Source organism: Notothenia coriiceps, unplaced genomic scaffold (genome assembly GCF_000735185.1).
Source record: "Notothenia coriiceps isolate Sejong01 unplaced genomic scaffold, NC01 NC01_scaffold00021379, whole genome shotgun sequence".
Lineage (NCBI taxonomy): Eukaryota > Metazoa > Chordata > Actinopteri > Perciformes > Nototheniidae > Notothenia > Notothenia coriiceps.
In genome coordinates, this window is record NW_011354080.1 from 102,395 (window position 1) to 120,793 (window position 18,399).

At 40.5% G+C, this 18,399-nt stretch overlaps 2 protein-coding genes across 4 annotated transcripts; both read right to left on the reverse strand.

Moving 5' to 3' along the window:
• Positions 1–111: 111 nt before the first annotated feature.
• LOC104953243 (nestin) lies at positions 112–6,610 on the reverse strand. 2 transcript variants are annotated; one of them, XM_010780165.1, is made up of 7 exons: positions 6,265–6,610; positions 3,587–4,768; positions 1,169–3,547; positions 858–1,053; positions 669–748; positions 453–532; positions 112–349 (listed from the first exon to the last, which is right to left on the reverse strand). In XM_010780165.1, exons 1-7 carry the CDS (start codon positions 6,319–6,321, stop codon positions 289–291), a joined length of 4,035 nt encoding a protein of 1,344 aa, XP_010778467.1. In that variant the 5' UTR covers positions 6,322–6,610; the 3' UTR covers positions 112–288. The 2 variants fall into 2 exon arrangements, with proteins under 2 accessions (XP_010778467.1, XP_010778466.1); XM_010780164.1 differs by having other exon boundaries at positions 1,169–4,768; positions 6,265–6,609.
• A 1,201-nt stretch (positions 6,611–7,811) lies between these two features.
• Positions 7,812–17,450, reverse strand: LOC104953241 (uncharacterized). Of its 2 annotated transcripts, none has more exons than XM_010780163.1 (13): positions 17,233–17,450; positions 14,238–14,564; positions 13,300–13,593; positions 12,839–13,144; positions 12,462–12,572; positions 11,937–12,098; positions 10,561–10,791; positions 10,420–10,470; positions 10,073–10,327; positions 9,654–9,995; positions 9,257–9,529; positions 8,292–8,567; positions 7,812–8,118 (listed from the first exon to the last, which is right to left on the reverse strand). In XM_010780163.1, the coding sequence occupies exons 1-13, from the start codon at positions 17,282–17,284 to the stop codon at positions 8,087–8,089; spliced, it is 2,712 nt and encodes a 903-aa protein (XP_010778465.1). In that variant the 5' UTR covers positions 17,285–17,450; the 3' UTR covers positions 7,812–8,086. The 2 variants fall into 2 exon arrangements, with proteins under 2 accessions (XP_010778465.1, XP_010778464.1); XM_010780162.1 differs by having other exon boundaries at positions 10,561–10,875.
• Between the last annotated feature and the right edge of the window lie 949 nt (positions 17,451–18,399).

The following is an 18,399-nucleotide window of genomic DNA, read 5'->3' on the forward strand; positions in this document are numbered from 1 at the left end:
TAATTCAAAACTGTGTTTGGTTTCATGTTTTCCACCATCCACGACCACCCCCAGTGTTTCAACCATGGACTTCAGAAGTTTATTATTTTTCCTTTGCACCCCAGAGCTGTAGAAAAAAAATACTGTTTTTTCAGATAAGCTTTATTACAAAACATACAAAAAATAAGGCACATAATGAATGTGATGAACATTTCATCACTGTATTGAGTTTCATAAATACATACAAAATAAAGCAATTTGTATATTATATCCAAACATTCATATAAAGCATTACAATTCATCCACATGTCATTCTTTCGTGGTTTTTTTCAGTTTGGTCTTCAGCTCGGACATCAGTGGGTTTCCGAATCTGGGAACACACAAAATAAAGAAATCAGAAAATGTCTAACCACAGTGAGCCTCTTTTGTGAATATCATAACGTTAATAATCTGAGATTTATCTGAGTTTTTACCCCGGATGTCTTGGTGGCATCCATTTAGGTTTCTGTTGTGCCTCATCTTGTTTGGGAGTGTCACTCTTCTCCTCCTGCTCCTGTTGATATTGTGACATTTAAATACAGTAAATAACAATAATAATAATAATAATAATAATAAACACACACACACATTCCATATGGTCGTTTTCAAATAAACCTCAACATAAAAGAAAAGTGATATTGAAAGTTTACCTGAGAGACGGTGTCTGGGCTATTTTCATCCCTCTCCACCCGTTGTGTCTTTTTCAAAACAGGAAACCCTGCCCCAAACCCTAAAAAGAACAAAAAGATTGTGAAATTATTGACAGATTATACAAACAAAAATAACTACACATCAAAGACTCAAGGTAATGGCTTTTCCATGCGTCACTAGTGACCTACCAGGCAGTTTTATTCCCATGCCCATGCCCCCTAAAGGCACACCTGCAGGAAATTTGGCTGGCAGACGTGGAGACGGTGTGGGATCAACTGAGGGCATCTGCAGGAGGGAGCGGGGGTCTTTGGGCGGCCTTACGCGAGGATCTTTAACAGAAATTCTTGCCCTTTGCACAGTAAAGTCAAGCGCAGCGGAGTCCACCTGCAATGACAAACAGCTCATTTAACAGATCTTCGTATTTTAGGAATACTGCCTGATTTTACTCATGACTTAATAAGACATTTGTATGGTCATATATGTTATTTTCCAACAATACCTCCAACAGATCTTCATACTCTGCCATCAGCATTTTCCCCACCTCCACTTCATTTGGCTCAGGTAATGATTCAGCTTCAACCTCTGACCATCGAAGTGGTGGTTCAGTGTCGCCTTGTGAGCCAGATTCTGTCATCACTATGTCCTCCCCTGAAGAAGAAGCCTCTGAGCCACTTCGGGATCGTCCGGGTTCGATATGTTTAATTTCATCTGGAGAGACAGATCTCTGAAGAGGCTCATCTTCACTTTCTGGTTTCTCCTCTTTGAATAGAGGGTCTGCCTCTTTTGTGTCTTTCCAGTCAGTTACCTCAGCCTCAATGTCTGTCTGTGATACCGTGTCAGCCTCCCCTGATATAGCTCTATCATCATCTGATTTTTCTCTTGCTTTATCGGACTCCTGATATGGATGTCCAGCGTCTGGTGACGGGACTCCTGCATCCGGCTGAAATCCTGTCTCAGTGATTGATTTCTCTTCTTTCAGATATGATCGCCCTGTCTCAGCTGTTTCCTCCATCAATATATCCTGGGAGTCAAGTTGTTGTGTTGACAATTCATCGAAGTCTGCTGATTCTGACAGATTAACCAACATGTCGTATATGCCCTGAAATGACCCAGCACTAGTTGATTTCAGCAGCTGAGTTTCCCCCCCTTCACTGAGAGACTGGTCTGAAAATCCAGACTCTACTGTTGATGAAGACGTTTCTGTGTCACTCACTAATTCAGATTCCTTTAAATTTGACGCCACAAGCTGCCCTTTATCTTTCTCTGTCTGAACTGATGATATTTCATCTTGTTCCTCATTGGAAAGCTCAATTTGACGTCTGGCCTCTGGTTCGTCTTGTTGTTTTATGCCTTCCGTGTCCTTTGACAAAGCCGTTTGTATCCACAAATCAAGGATTTCTTCATCGATCACATCCTGACGTCCACTCGTTGAGCAGACTGTTTCTTCATCATAACTCCCTTCTGATTCTCTCACATGCTCAGCCATGTCTTCTGTTGACAACACACTCATATCTTTTGGTTTAGACTCAGCTGTCTTTGAGTCCCCGGCCTCTTGAGTCAACATCTCCTCCTTTGTTATCTGAAGTGCTTCATCTGATAGCTGATTTCTCACCTCCAATTCAGATTCTGCAATCCCCTCTACCTTCTGATGTAAAATCTCCAACTCACTATTGTTCTGCATTACATCTTCTTCGGCCTCTTGTTCGATTCCATAACCCATTTCTTCCACATCTATCCCTGCATCGTGCATTTCTACAAGTATTTTATGCCCAATATCTTCTGGCTGTTTTAAGAATTCAAAGTCAGTCACGTTATCTAAAAAACTAGGAGTCATGTTTTTGTTTTGCTTCGAGTTTCGGGCATCTACAGATTCCTGGAAGAAGCTTGTCTCTATTTCAGACTCGAGGACAGTTTCATCAGTGGACCAGACCACTTCCTCCGCTGGGACAGCTTCTCTCGCCTCACTGCCTACTTGATCAGATAATTTGTAATCAAATGACCCTTTTTCTAAGTCAAATTCAACCAAAAGATCTTCAGTCCCATCTTGTGTCTCTTCTGTCTTCTCGTCTGTTAAGCTGATGTGGGACTCAAGCTCCTTTTCTGAGTGTACGATCCTCGACTTCATTGAGACCAACAGTAATTCCTTTTCCTCTTCTTCAAAGAAATGTCCTGACTCTTGAATCGCTGCTTCGAGAAGTTGTTTCTCCGTATCTTCTGTTGGCCTGTCGTCAAAGCTGTTCTCAATGTCTCTCGTGCTTTCTTCTCCTTCTTCCCTTCGCTCCCTCTCCAGTAAATAGTCAGCTCCGGTGCTGGAGCCACTGTTTTGAAGGCTCTCTGACTCTTTGCCCTCCACCTCTTCTGGTAATTGGCTGCCAAGGATTTCCTCGCAATCCCCTTCTTCCAGGAACCTTTGTGTTGTGTTTTCATCTGGCTTATTGTTGAAGTCAGGAACTCCCTCTTGTGTTTCCTCACGTGTCTGAGAGCTTAGCTCCTGCGACACAACAAGCTGGCCTTCACATATCCTCAGAGGAATATCCTTACACTCTCCGCTCATTTCCTCTCCAGTCTCGCCTTCAGGTCTTACCGTAACTGAGGTGGTTGTACATGCTATTTCCATGTAACTTTCCTCGTGGACTACTTCACTGGAGAGCCTCTCCTCCTCTTCTTGACCTTTATCAAACTCTACTGAAAAGTGTGTTGTTGTGACATCAGAGTTTTCATCGACCACATGGCTTTCTGTCTCTTTTGTTTTGGTTTCAGTATCCTTCGCCTCATCCTCCTGTTCTCCATATGTGAATTCAGCTGCTTGTGGCTCTGTTTTATCATTCTGCTCATCTTCTTCGCTGCATGTAACACATTCAGCTAATATATCTGCTTCTTGGCGGTCTTCCGTATCTGTTTTGATGTTGTCTTCCTCCTCCGATGCTTCCTCTATTGTCTGGTTGTTTGTAGCCTCACTCACACTTTCTTCCTTGACATCCCCCTCATCCAATGTGCTCTTCTGCTCCTCCAACACCTCCAACACCTCCTCCTCCACCTCCTCCTCCTCCACCTCCACCTCCAACACCTCCTCCCCCTCCTCCACCTCCTCCTCCTCCTCCTCCTCAGCTTTATCACTTTCCCTTCTATCAGCCATAGCATGCTCTTGCTCCACGACATTAAGCTCTTCCTCAGGCAGGATGCCATCTTTATTTTGGTTTCTTTGGGGTTCAACATGAAGTGAAAAGAAGCCTGGGTCTTCCTTGAAATCTTTGTCATCGTCTGAGAACTCTTCACAGACTTGTTTTGCTCTCTCATTAAACTTGTTCTCATTTTCAGAGGCCAGCTGTGACGCACCATTTTTGTTTTCTACTTCCTCAGGCGTCGCCTCTCTATCTGCCTCATTCCTCTGTAGCTTAGCCTCCTCTACGTCCATTTTATCTAGACTGAAATCTGTGATCAAGTTTACCTCACCGTCTTCCACCTGCACATCTTCATCTCCATGCTCCTCTTCTTCCTGTTCTTGAATGGTCTCATGCATTTTTCGTCGATCCTCTGGTGTCATAGCCTTCTTATTTTGGTCATCACCAGTTTTTATTTCATTGTGCGCCATGTCTTCACTCATTGCATCACCTGTATGTCTTAATGACCGGGTGATTGCATCATCTTCATCCTCTCTATTCTCCGGCTTCTCATCTTGTCCATGAGTGTGCAATTTCTGATCTTCGTCTTTTTCTTGTCCGTCTTCTTTTGTGCCCTGCAGCCTTGCATTGTCATTTCCTTTTTGTTCTAATGGTTCCTCTCTCGTGCCCTGACCTTCTTCAGAGTCATTACTCTCGCTGCCTCTGCTGGACTGGGTTTTGTACCGCACGCTTTCTTCATCAGGCTTAAGGTCGATGTTTGTGGTGCAATGATCCCAGGCAACAAGTGGTCGGGATGAGCTTAACAGAGAGGCTGAGGGAAGAGACTGTTCCTCATCAACCCCGCTTTCAATATCTGTGTGACCAATGTGAGCGGACTCCCCGTCAACCTCAGGTTCATTGATGGAGTTTGGGTCGTTGTTGGAGATGTCAGCAGGGTCTGGCCTGAGGAATCTGTTCACAGCCCCAGTTATATAGTTCTGAGAACAACAAGGAGACAAAATAAGACACATTTTATGGATTATTTATGTTTTTGATGAATCCACACATGTTGTCCCCATTATGCATATCATGAACATTTGTTATTTGTAACCAAAATATGACCCCCCCTGTTTGAATACCTTCCTATGCATTTGGCCTAAGGCTGTGTTTCATGGTATGGGGTAACCCCTTTAGTTCTAGCTAAGGGACATCTTAATGTTACACTATACAAGGCTATTTAGTTTCCTTCCAGCTTTGCAGCTACGATTAGGGAAGGCCCTTTCCTGTTTCAACATAACAATGCCTCCATACACAAAGCAATGTCTATAAATGGTTATCTGAGTTTGGTGTTAAGATCTCCCCCGGCCTGCAAAAACCTCAACCTCACATTGCACCTCGGAAACATTAGCACTTATGTGGTGTAATCTCTCAAGAGAACTGATGAATGTGAGTTTCCCTTTAGCTCTCATTTGCTTTTCTCACTAAACTGAACTCCTCTTTAACCGTCTCTATGGTAACTAAATGCTGCAGTACTTCAGCTGCTCTTTGCTAATGTTGTCTGCGGTTTAGTGCAGGCCTTATCAACCAAAACAACAGGTCACTAATCCTCTAGTGGCTGAATGAGGGAAGTAAAGTAATGTTTTATTTTACAGGTCCATTCATTCCTAATTATTTCCCTGGAAAAAAACTCTTTTTAAATCAATGTACAGCAGATCAGCTGATGACGCAAAATATGGGTGACAAGCAACTATTCAAATCAATATATATACAAAATTCAGTTTGCAATCATTTGGGATTGCAGCTGCTTATATGCCCTGAAATTGGTAGCGAACTCTTCTCTCCATTCACGTTGTGTGAAAGTGTCAGAAAAATTATAAAAAGAATTAAGAGACTTGTAAATAAATAAATAAAGCTTGTGGAGAGCACATTAGGGTTATAATGTTTGGGTGTCCAAATTTGGATCTGTTGTGTACATCATACTCGGGTTTACATTTAACGCCTCGTATGACCCACACAGGAGAGAGAGAGAGAGAGAGAGAGAGAGATTTTTAATTATGCTTTCATACTTGTTCTTCACTATTTATATTACATTAGTTTGATGTGTTTTTCATCCATAATGTGAAGGATGGAATTTCATTTTATTTTTTCATTGTGTAAGTGAATAAGTGTGAGTGAACTTTTATTTATACAACATATTATTTTCACTATCATCATTTTGATTTGGTTGATAATGCCCATACTGCTTCTTTCCTTGACTTTTCATTGTACAATATTGTTTAATATTTTACTGTTGTATCATGTTTCTGATACATGATCATGCCAATAAAGTTTGAATTTTAGTAAGAGGGAGAGAGAGAGAGGGTGAGGGGTAGAGAGAGACGTTCACGGACACAGGAAGAGAGAGACTTTGCCAACACATTTCACTTCTCCTGACATTAAAATGTAAGCACATCACAAATCCCACGTTTGAGATTTAGAAGATGCAGCAGCTCACCCAGACTGTCCAGAGAGTCCTTTCCACCCTGGCGATGGGACTGTCTTCGTTGTCCATCTTTCAAACTTCCTCCTCGTTTCAGTCTCTGAAGATCTGACTCAGTTTCCTCTGGATGTGACCGCTATGGAGGTTTAATTTCCCTAAAACACGACAGCTGACTCCATCGAACTCCTCCGCTGATAGCTCAGTTCCGTTTACAGACATACGTCCGGGGTATCATTATTATGAGGAAGAGGAGATCAACACAGCTGAGAGTCGCCACTGCACTAAATGCTGCAGAGTTTACGGATGTGCAAAGAGACTCCAATAATGAGTCATGCAAGTGTGCACGTGAGACACGGAGGATTTCTTCAATATAGCTGTGCTCACCAACAGCAGGGGTTAATGTTGATCTCAGTTACAATCATGGTAGAAAAACACAGGAACTCATGAGAAGCTATGGCTGTAGCCTAGCCAATTAGGACCAATTTCCCTTAACAAACAAATCTTAATCTTTGCTAACATCCGTTGATATTACATTCCTTAGATTTAACAACTGTAGCCTTTAGATGTGCTCAAAGCAGTCTGACACATTTCAACATGAAATAACTTTCTTTAACAAAAAAAAAGTTTAATGCATAAGAATGTAAACAACTTTTATTATTTTAGGTTTTGCTGCCAACTACTTACTTAGCAGCTCATGGTGGCTGAAGTTAACTTAATTTCGGTTTACGGATGTTGGGTAATATGTGGGAATAGTTGAATCAGGCGTTTTATAGATCCAGATCTGGTTGATGTTTGATATAAGAATGACCAGGTATGTCTGTTGATCCATTTTTAAAACTTTCCATTGTGGGTCTATGATGTCACAGGGGTGCATTACTCAACGGTTTTTCACAAGCTGCCCACCCTTCAAGCATTTATGATTATTGCCACGTGTTGCAACTCTTCTGCAAAAGGCTTACTCCTCTTAGTTACTTTACATTTCAATTTATTTAATAATCTCTCCCTGTGACATCAATAAATCATAATTGTTGAGTTTTATTTGGCCTTTATTTGTTTTAGAATGTCATGGATATCTTATTTTGTACTATAACTGTCTGTTCATGACAACAAGATGGCTTTTTATTGGTCATGTAGCATATGTATTTAGAAGAAAGAAAAACATGACACTTTACTATTTCTGGAAGTTGCTAGAATTTACAGGACACAAAATGCAAACACGTATTCAATATACCAAGAATAAAAACTTCGATTTTGTGAAATGTATGTTTCCACTTATCGACAACCGTAAACGTATTTGATATTCCGAGAAGAGGAAGTTCTAAACTAAACAATATCTAAATACTCGGGTCAACCACGCAGTACCTCCTCTGCTCGCAGTGAAGTGACAGTCCTGTGGTCGGAGTGCAACAGAAAAAATACAGAAGTGTATTTTTAAAATGAGAAGTCATTTCATTGGTTGAACAACAACAGAGAGCACTATAGTATCTCTGCCTGTTGAATCTTTTCATACAAAAACAAAAAGCCAAGGAAACATTTCTTCTAGAAATTGTTTTATTTTTCTATGCAGATTTATAAACTAAATCCACAGAAATTGATTATTCTTGTAAAATACTTTGTACAAAAATATGAACATTTAAAAAAATCATGAAGATGTAGAAAAAACAAGTAATGGATGACTGATTAAGACTATACAAAACTAATAAATAAAAACCAAAAATGCTTGATCAAAACCACCTCATCAGACAGTTGGATATCATAAAACTTGATTACTACCTTACTAAAGTTCTATATTAGATATATTATGCATTATAAAATAGAGAGGCACTTATAAGAGGTTTCATGCGGAAGATGACATTTCCTCATTGGGCTCTGAAAAAAGAGAAGACACAAGATTTAAAGTTTAAAAAAAGACCATGTACAAACTTCCTGTTACATTAAAATCACGATTGGCTCATTTAGATTTCCTGCTTTGTGTTTTTGTTAAATGTTGAAGTCTCTATGGTGTGCATGTACATTTAAATGTGTTTTTTGCAGTGTTTTACCTGTCCAGGTTCGATAAACAGGAAGCTTGAGTGCAGGGTGTGTGATCTCCAGGCTGACTCTCAAACGTGCCCTCTCATTTTCTCTGGGAGTCTTGCTCACGCTGACCCTGTTGATGTGCAGCGCTCCCGGGTCTTCCTCCATTTCTTTGTCACTGTCCTCGTCCACCTCTGACTGTGTGTCCTCGTCCCTGTCTATGTTGTTGTTCTCTACATCCACTTTTTCATCAATGTACTCTATTCCTTCAGCGTCAGGGTCTGTGACGGCAGCTTTAGTTTCTGTAAACAGTAAAACAAGATTATAGACGAAAATAGCCAGCATTCCGATGGAAATAGTACATTGCTTTACATTTTGTATTACTGCTTAATCACGAAACTTTAATGAATTATGCAATCTTTGTTTTAACTATCAATTTTGTTTTTTAAGTATGACTTCTGATATCTCAAAAAGGAGATTTATAATCCATTCAGTCTACAAACCTCTCTTGCACAATGTTTTAAACTTTTCTGTTTAATTATTACTGCCTTTTTTTGCAACTACTCAACGCTTTACCACCAGTAGACACTTAAATAGAAATTGTGACACTTGTACAGAAAGATCAATAAAAGTAAGGTAAAAAGTCAACAACAGTGGGTGGACTATGCATCGGGGACAGCTTTTTACATTAGATCTTCTAAAAAAATTATCTTTAAACCCCAATCCACAACTTTGTAGAATAGCCCACTATTAAAACTGGCATACTTTCCCCAGGCTTCTCAATATTCTCAAAAGCCACAAAAGACAACTGTTTTGACAGAATTGATGGACCCCTTATGTAGAGTAAACTCATTTTGATTTATAAGATTGTTGTATAACACATTTTTGATGAACTGCATTGGCAAGTTTGGGCAAGTAGAGCAAATGGCACCAGAGAAAAGGAATTCTGAATAAATTCTTTATATATGTTAAAAAGAGTAATGACACGTACTTAGTGCATGTCCATTCCTCCTTCTCTCAGGCTGTTTGTTCATCTGAATGGCCAGGCTTGTGGACCTCTCCAGGGCACACACACTTTTCATCTCCCTCTGTCCGTCGTCTCCTATCTCCTCTGTCTCGTTGGAAACCAGCGGTGAAAGAGTGGATCCTCCCGCCGCCCAGAGTAACTTGACCTTAGGGTGACCTCCCTTCAACAGCAGAGAGAACACCCCGACCCCTTCACTGCTCCAACAGACCGAGATCGCTGGAGGAATGGCGGGAGCGACTGAGGGAATGCAAACATAGGTGGAAGTGAATGAGAGAGAATAAAAGCAGGTGTTATTCTTTTCTTCTTTCTCCATACAACATCGAAGGTTGTTGACATTACAAGTGCCTATAATGATCCATACCAATGTCAACATTGCTCCAGAGTTTCTCAATAGGCTCTTGTAGGGAACAGTGCTCCACTCTACAAATAATCCCTCCTTGTCTCTTCTTTTTGTCCTGATTTGTTGCCGTTCTCTTCAGAGTGGCTGTGGCCCTGTAGAGTCTCGGTTGAGTCTGAACGGGGCCCCACATCTCTTCTCCCTCTATCACCTCCTCCTCTCTGTCATCCTGCTCTCCCTCCCTGAGCTTCAGCCAGGTGACTGATACGTTCGGGGGGTAGAAATCTGTGATCTCACATCCAAGGGTCTGCTCTGGGGAAGATGTGGAGCCAACGATTTCAGACACATACGGCCTTTTCATGAAGCCTGGAGATAAAGTGGAGATGTAAGATTATTATTATTTTTTTTTATTGTTTAATTGTGTCACTTTTCCTGTTTCTTACCCCTGGTCTCACGGGTGACTGGTTGCTTCAGGGCGATGTGGTGGACACTGACCCACACTTTAGTGCCTCCCTTTTCCAGTTCACTCTGGGGCAGTTTACACTGGCTGGAGGCTGAGAAGAAGCCTTCTGAATTGGGTTGAGGGGAGGACGAAGCCTGGGATGCCACGGGTCTCAGCTCACTCCCCTGGCAGAACCAGCGGAAGGTGATGACGTCCGGATGGAAATGTGAAGCCCTTACCGTCATACTGATGACATCTGGAAGACAGAAGTTACAGGGATGTATCTTCTCACAACCAGGAATATTTTACACATAGCCTATTGAACAACAGCAGAAGGATAAACTTTACCAGAGTCATTTGGTGTCTCTGCAAGCTGGATTTCTGAAACCTCTGGGGCAGCTAAAAGACAAAGTTTTCCAAAAACATCCATAAATGGTGGACATTATAGAAAATCAGAGACAAAATGAATAAAAGAAAGTGTTTTCTTACACAGGATTGTAAACTTCTCTGACACCCTCTCCACCACGATCTTGTCTTTGCCCATGTAGGACACCTGACACTTCAAAACGGCACCCTTGTGGATGGAAATTTGGGGGATGAAGGTGAGCGAGGAGATCAGCTGTTGAGTATCACTTCCAGATGAGTGCAGGGGTCCCTGAGTGTGCAGCTTGTAGTAGCCCATCTCTCCTCTGGGGGACAGAAGAGGGCCTTTCTCTGAGGCTGTGGACGTGAGAGTTAGACCGTAGGGCAGATGGATGGTGGTTAGCGGGTTATAGAGGCAGTTAAAGTTAGCTTTGGAGGTTCCTATGTGTGTAATATGGTCAATTGTTAGCAGAATTATGTGTAAAAGAGAAAACAAAGCATGTTTTAAAAGAAGTTGCCACTCAAATAAAATATATTTTGTGTGGCATCATTCACTTTAATGTAATATTTTGACATAAACACATTTACATTTTGCAAGAGGCTTGAGGTGCTCATAGCAGGAAACAATAGATTTTAAAAACTCAACAGCAATATCTCTTTTCAGAAATCATGACCTTATACTCAAGATAATCAACAGACTTTATTGAGAGTAGTTTCGTTTATGAAGTATTTTCTCTTATAGACCTACTGTATCACAGCACAATAGAAAGTGTGCATCTCTTCATGGCAAATGGGCTTCCCTGAATTAGCAGGAAAACTAGAACTAACTTTACTGCTTAACGGAAGAGGATGCCACACCTTGTACAGTCAGGGCCTAACATCCATGAGTAAATGCATACTTCCTGCTATCTCCAACACTCTATAACTCAAACCATAAGATTGATAAACAGCACTAGAGGTGAGATTTCGTTTTTTTATTCGATTTTTTAGATTTTGTGGTCACTTTAAAGGAGTTAGCTTAGCATAAATACTGGGTACAGAGAGAACCAGCTGGCTGTCTCCAAAGATTAAAAAGATAACCCCCTAGACAGGTTTTATCTGTTTGTTTAATCTGTACAAAACACATGTGAAATATGTGTCTGCTGGATGACCTCATAGGAATTCCAATTCAAGATAGATTGGCACATACATAAAAACACAGTTTGTTGTCTTACTGTTTTCGGTTTGGTGCTAGATAAATAGAAAAGATACATATGCCAACCAGTGAGCGTTTGGTAAAAGCTGCTGCCGGTTGCATCATATTTACCTCAAATTGAGACATTGGTGTGGTATTTTAGTTCTCAAAAAGACAGTAAAAAAGCAGATTTCCCAAAAGTGTTTCTTTAGGGTAAATCAGTAATCAGAAACTTCTGCTGTGCTGGCAAACTTTGTCAGACAGGGTCAAAGTAGGATTTCCAAGTAACCGCTCTTTATCTGGACGTGTGGAATCTCTCATACTGTACCTGTGATTGACGTGTCAGAAATCGGGCTTTCATTGAGGAACCAAACTGTCTCGACTCGGTCCACCCGCCTACCCTGAATGCTCACTGTCACCCTGCCCTTGTGACCCACTATCACACGTGGAGGGAGGATGATGCCTGACACACTCAGAGACTTCTGTTTCTCTGAAGGGGAAGAAATATACAGAAGTCAGTGGGAGGAAAGGGGGGCTGAGGTAGCAGCAATCATGCAATAATTTGCAGGGTTTGCTTTCAACACTGTGCAATATAATTTCAAGGCATTCATTACTCACTACCTGCTGGGCAAGGGCTCCTTTTTTAAGAACAAAGTACCTGTGTTTTTGGAATAACCTTACTTACTAAATATGTGTTTCTCCCCACATCGGGGTTTCAATATGAATCACAGTAAGTGGTAACAAGATGATTATGTTACCCAAAGTTTTTTGGCTCTCTAGCCTTCAAATAAATCAACAAAAAACATGTTCATATCATAATGTTATAATTTAAAGGGTCACAGTGGGGTCTCACCATCCCTCCTCCTCCAAGAAAAGCCAAAGCAGAGCAGGAACACCAGCACGATGGAAATACTCATCATAGCCACAGATGCTTTGGCAGATTTATTTAAAACGGGATTATCATCTAAGAGAAATGAGAAGAAGAAAATTGGTACTTTAAATAAAACCAAGAAAAAGACAAAAAAGTTGCAAAAATATGCCTCAAAAACACAAAAGTGTAGTTACTGGGCAGCAAGACTTCCATGCTTTTTTTGTTTTTTTTTACAGTTTCCGGCATCTGATTACAATCCATCTAACCTTCCATATTCCAAAGAGAGAATGCTTGTCTCAAATGGGTGTGACCTGTTCCTTGAATCCACTCTACCTATACAAATGTAGAAAGTCTTGTACCTTTGGGGTCCAGTGTCTCCAGGTTTTCCGAGCCACTGATCGGTTGCATCACCCCAGGTTGGTTCACTGCACACTCCACCTTCCCCCCTTGCCCCCTCTGCTCGGGGCTCAAATTGTAGTAGTGTCTGGCTCTGTAGGTCCCATCGGGGTTCTGCTCAGTGTCGGGGGGCTGAGGGAGCACTGTGCCGTTCTGAAGCCAGGACACGGACACTTCCTCTGGGTAGAAACTCTCCAAGTCACAGTAAAGAGTGAGGGGAATGTTGCTGGAGTGTGAGGACACGGCAGAAAGTTTAACAGCTGGAAGATCTGAAGAGAAAGAAAATATTCCTCAAATATTTTGGCTTCATCGTAAGCTTAATTACATTTTAACTGTTCGCATAGTTTGAAGTGTATCAATGGACCGAAGTAGTTACTCTGGTTTTACATGAAATAAAAATGTGATGTGTCCTTGTGTCACCCACAAGTGATGTTGAGTTGGAAATCCAGCTCTTGAAAGCTGCTGTTATGTGACACTATGCAGCCGAAGGTCACATTCTGGTCCTCGCGGGATGGGTAGAAGGTCATGTTGCCCACAGCCGTGTAAAACCCATTTGACGTCAGTTCACCTTCAACCTGGTGGGGAGGTTGAACCAATTGCCCATCTCTGGTCCAGGAGAAAGACACAGGAGGAGGATAGAAAGCATCTGCGTGGCATTTAAGCTGGCTTTCTGTTTCCAACACCACCCACTGCTGAGGGACTGACAGGGTTGGTGAAGCTAAAGGAGAAGATGTGAAAGAAATTGAGGTAAAAAGTGCTGATTTGTTCCGTTCAAAAAAGCACTTTAAGGGATAGTTTAGTGGGATTAAAGTGAGGTTGTATAAGGTGCAAACCTACAATCATTAGCAGGATGCATGCCACAGATTGGAGAAACAAACAAGAGTACAAGCACAGAAGCAAAGCAATGCACAGCAATGCAAGAAAGGCCCATCTGAGATATCAATATCAGTTAAAGCAAACGTATGGAATATTTTCCCTGCTTTAAGTTGCCGTGAGAAAGCCCTTTTTAAACTGAATATTATCTCATCAAAGCCAGACTCCATTGACAAAAACATAATTTCTGTCTCTTGTGTTGTGTGGCTTTGATTAGTCTGGATTCACCAATGTCAGCAAGATAAAGCGATGAAAACATCCCAAATATAGCGTACTGATGTTGTTTTTTTGTGTAGCCCTTTTTTCATGGCTAAAATATGTTTTACTGCTGTTCCTGTACACAGCCATACATCACTGCAAATAAGGGCCATGTTGACTTTCATCGACTGTAGGCAATGTGGATAAGTACCTCATAGGATCCCACTTGAACCAACCCAAACTTTGGCTTTAAATGAGCAAATACATCTAAAAAACTGAACAATAACATACCAACAATATTTAATGTAACATTGCTGGAGTGCAGCATTGTGGAGTTGTAGCTGACGGTGCATTCATACACCCCCTGCAGGCTGAGTCCAGCTCTGAGGACGGTCAGTGAAAAGTCTCCATTGACGAAATTACTGATGTCCCAACTGAAGCCTTCCTTTATCTTCGTCACTGTTTCTCTAGAAGAGGCGATGTCCGAGCCGTTACTCATCCAGCTGACATTGATGAGAGATTTCTCAATTTTGTCCACCGTTGCAGACTGAGGGAACGTCACATTGCAGGGGAGGACTGCATTTGTATTTGGGCTGACCTGTATTTCAGTTGACGACACTGTAAACAGATAAATAAAGTTTAGATGCAGAGAAAATACAGAGCCTTTGCTAAACATCGCTTATTGATTGTCTTTTCTGCAAAACCACATTTACTTTTTGTAAAAATAAAGTTTTTTTAAACTCTTTTTTTCATTAACAAATACACAACATACACAAATACATAGAAACTGAAAAAAGAGGACAAAACGGGACAACACTACGCCACATTTACAAGTTTTCTTTTTCCTTGTATACAGTCTATTTTTCAGAGAATTTTTCATACATGTTTGCTTAAAGTCAGTCTTTCCATAGTATATTTATTCTACAATGTCCGGCCACTGAATCAGTGCAGGAGGGCCACTACAATGAAGCTTTTAATATTTGGTTATTGTTCGAGCATAATCCTAAATAACGCGGCTTTGTTTTTTTAACAGTTTTTTAAGACGCTTCTGCGTAAGCTGTCAGGTAATAATTACTAGCCTAATCTGTACGTTACATTGTGTAACTCTTGCAAAGCAATTGTGTCCTTTGAAAGAAGGAATTACACAATAATCTCTTACAAAGGATAATTTCAATCCATAAGCAATAAAACCTACCTTTGTTCAGTTAATAATGCAAGAGTTTGGCTTTCACAGTCTTACTTGCTGTTCTGGGACCAGAAATGTAAGCTAACTAAGCTAACTTAGCTAATTTAGCTAACTTAACAAACTGAGATAGATATTGGCGACATTACTGAGTTAGATACCTCCTGAATGACACTTTTTCTAGCTAAATTATGTTTAAACAGATAACAGACAAGCAATTGAGTGGTTTTATCAGAAAATCTACAAGATGTAAACACATGATGTAATATTGCAACACAGTCTCACGGCATTTCGTGATATAGTCACAAAATGAATCTATTGATTCGTGTTCACCAACACGATTTTCGCATTTTTTTCGTGTCACACAGAACTATTTTAAAAGCAATGTAAATAATAACAAATTTGAAGGAAAAAGAGATACAAAAAAAATACAGATTTCAGTATTCTGACACAGAACGATTTTAGAAGCAATATATTTATATTGGTAGTATGTTTTGTGCCTGCACCAAATAATAACAAATTATCCTCGCGGACGGCAAAAAAACTCCGACATTATACAATTTAAAATAAAGGGTCAGGGTTAGGCTTAGGGTAAGATATTGAGTAAGAAAATGTTTTTATGAACCAAACAGCTTCTGGTATTCCAAGACCCGACCGGACAAAAAGACGTGGTGCAGGCACAAAATATACTACCAATAGAAATACATTGCTTTTAATTGTTCTGTGTGACACGAAAAATCATGTTGGTGAACACGAATCAATAGATTAAATTAATTTTGTGACTATAACACGAAATGCCGTGAGACTGGGTTGAATGTTGTTGTCATTAGAGCAACAAGACTATAGGCCTGTCATTAGAACAACACAGGATCCACAACAGCAACAACAAACACTCATGTCAGCCTGGGCAAAGAGTACGCCTTATCCAGTTTGCTTTTTAACATCTCACTGATGTGAGGGGTTTGAGTTTTATTAAATGTTCCACTCTTTCCACATTCTTTCTTTTCAGCGCAAACCGTAAACACACTAGGCTCTACCTCCTTGAATCTGGTAAATATAAAGCCTTTCAGTATTGTCTAGCCACACAATCAGCTTAATAAGTAACAAGTACTCTAAATACTTGTCGGCTGGTATCGTGTCAAACGTGTGTGTGGGGTGAAGTGTGTATGTTGCACCTCTTGTGAAGTGTGATAAATGGGCCGATCATAGCAGTGTGAAAGTAAAGAAAAGAATGAGTGTTAAAAACAGACATGACTCATGCTACACTTAGGTGTTTGTTTTTGGCAATAAAAGAACTCAGGCTCAACTATTTGGCAACAAACATCATGCATCATATACTTTCCACTATTTACCATCCCTGAATCCTCTAGCTGAAATAACATTACAGAGTGTGCCATTTTGGATGTAAACAGTGACTTTTACTTTTGCATAATAATTTAGCTTTTAATCAGACCGTGGGGCTGTGCAACAGGGATACAATTGTCTTTTAAAGCATTTTAAACTGCAATAATACATTTCATGTCACCACATGTCATGTCATATACATCCCAAAGATGTTTTAAAATAACCAGATTTGCATGAGCAGTTGTGGGTCATTCCTGACATATCACAGAAAGTTAATAACAAAAGTCTTATCAAACCAATTCAAAGCATGAAGCAATCCTGTAACAGCCTATAACACTGTATGCAAATAATAATTCAATTCAAACATTTCCCAAATTGGGATCAATAAAGTACTATCTTATCTTATCTCTTACACAATGCTCTGATTCTTGTAATGGTCCCAACAAATCAAGAAATTATAAAGGTCTAGTAAATGTTGACACTGACATGTCTGACCAACATTTGTACTTTTCCAAGTATTTCAACTCCGACCCAGTGAACCACTTTAGGATTTTCTCAGCCTAATGATTTACAAAGGGACTATAAAACTTTAAAGAACCTCTGTTACAAGCCTACACATTCAGAGTCCATCCGAGAGAGCACAGAATCAATATTTCCAATTTCCCTTGGTCAGCTCAAACCTGTGCAAACCCGGTCATTAGGGGAAGAAACAACAATATGGCCTTTGTAAACAGGTGAGTGTAAAGGCACAATACTCACCATGCTTTACGAGAGTCAAGAGGAAGACATGGACGAGGACTTTACACCGCATGGCCAGGCTTGTCTTGAGATCAGGTTCTTATCATCTGGTGCTTTAGCTGTCTTATATAGAGCAACAAGGTGACAGGGGGCGGGCTTGTCCTGCCAGATGGGAAATAAGAAATATTGTCCCAGGGCCTCAGTGAAAGGAGGCCCTTGATATGTGTATGTCCTCTTAAATAAGCAAGCCCCACAGGACTGAGGAGAAGGAGGGAGATGTGCAGGGACAAGTGGGCAAATAGGTCACTTAAAATTCACACGGGCCTCCGGCCAAGATGTTGGGGCTACTTTACATTGGTGCAGTGTTGCTAAGAACAAACGGAGAGGGTGATCCCACTGAGCTTATGTGGGCAAACACTTAGGCGAGACTAACACTCTTTTATATCGTGCAGAGAATTTAGTGTGGTGTTTAATCTGGAGAAAAAGAGGATATAAACAGGGAAAAGGCTTGTTTCTCGCTCTGTGTAGGCTGTCTATCTTTGTAGTCTTCCTCTGCTTAGATCCTCTGATTGAGGTTAATTTTTAGCCAGGACACGTTCTTGGCGTCTGAAAGAAAAGGTGTTTCATCCTGATCTGCATTGACTTGATTTGCATTTTAGATTGCCTGACTTTGCACTTTTCAACACACATCAGTCAGAGAACACGTTAATTTCTTGTGTTGAGATCATATAAGCTAGCTACATCGTCCCTCTCTGCTTTCTTGCTTCAGGTGGAGAATAAAGAGACTTTAAAGTGTTTGAAAGAGTTGATTCATGTGTTCCCTTTGTTTGTGTTTGGTCTCTGTTGCTCTTTCTGTTTGTCATGTTTTCTCTTCTTTCTTTGCCTGACACTCTCATTCTTTTCATTAGGTTTGAAGATTGATTGCACTTCAGGTTGGTCGGAGGAGAGGAGGGACATGAGGGTTAGACGAAGAACACAAGCTAATGGAAAAGGAAATAATTTGACTATGTTTCTTTTTTTCTTTTGTCTACAAATAATTTGTACATTAAGCCATAGTAAAGGTGAATTAAAATGAAGTTTTACACACAATTTCAAATAGGTGTTTCATCCTAAGTCCTTTTTTCTAAAGTATGGTATTTTTTCAGCCAAAATAAATATATACTGCTGAGCCAAAATGATGATGTGACA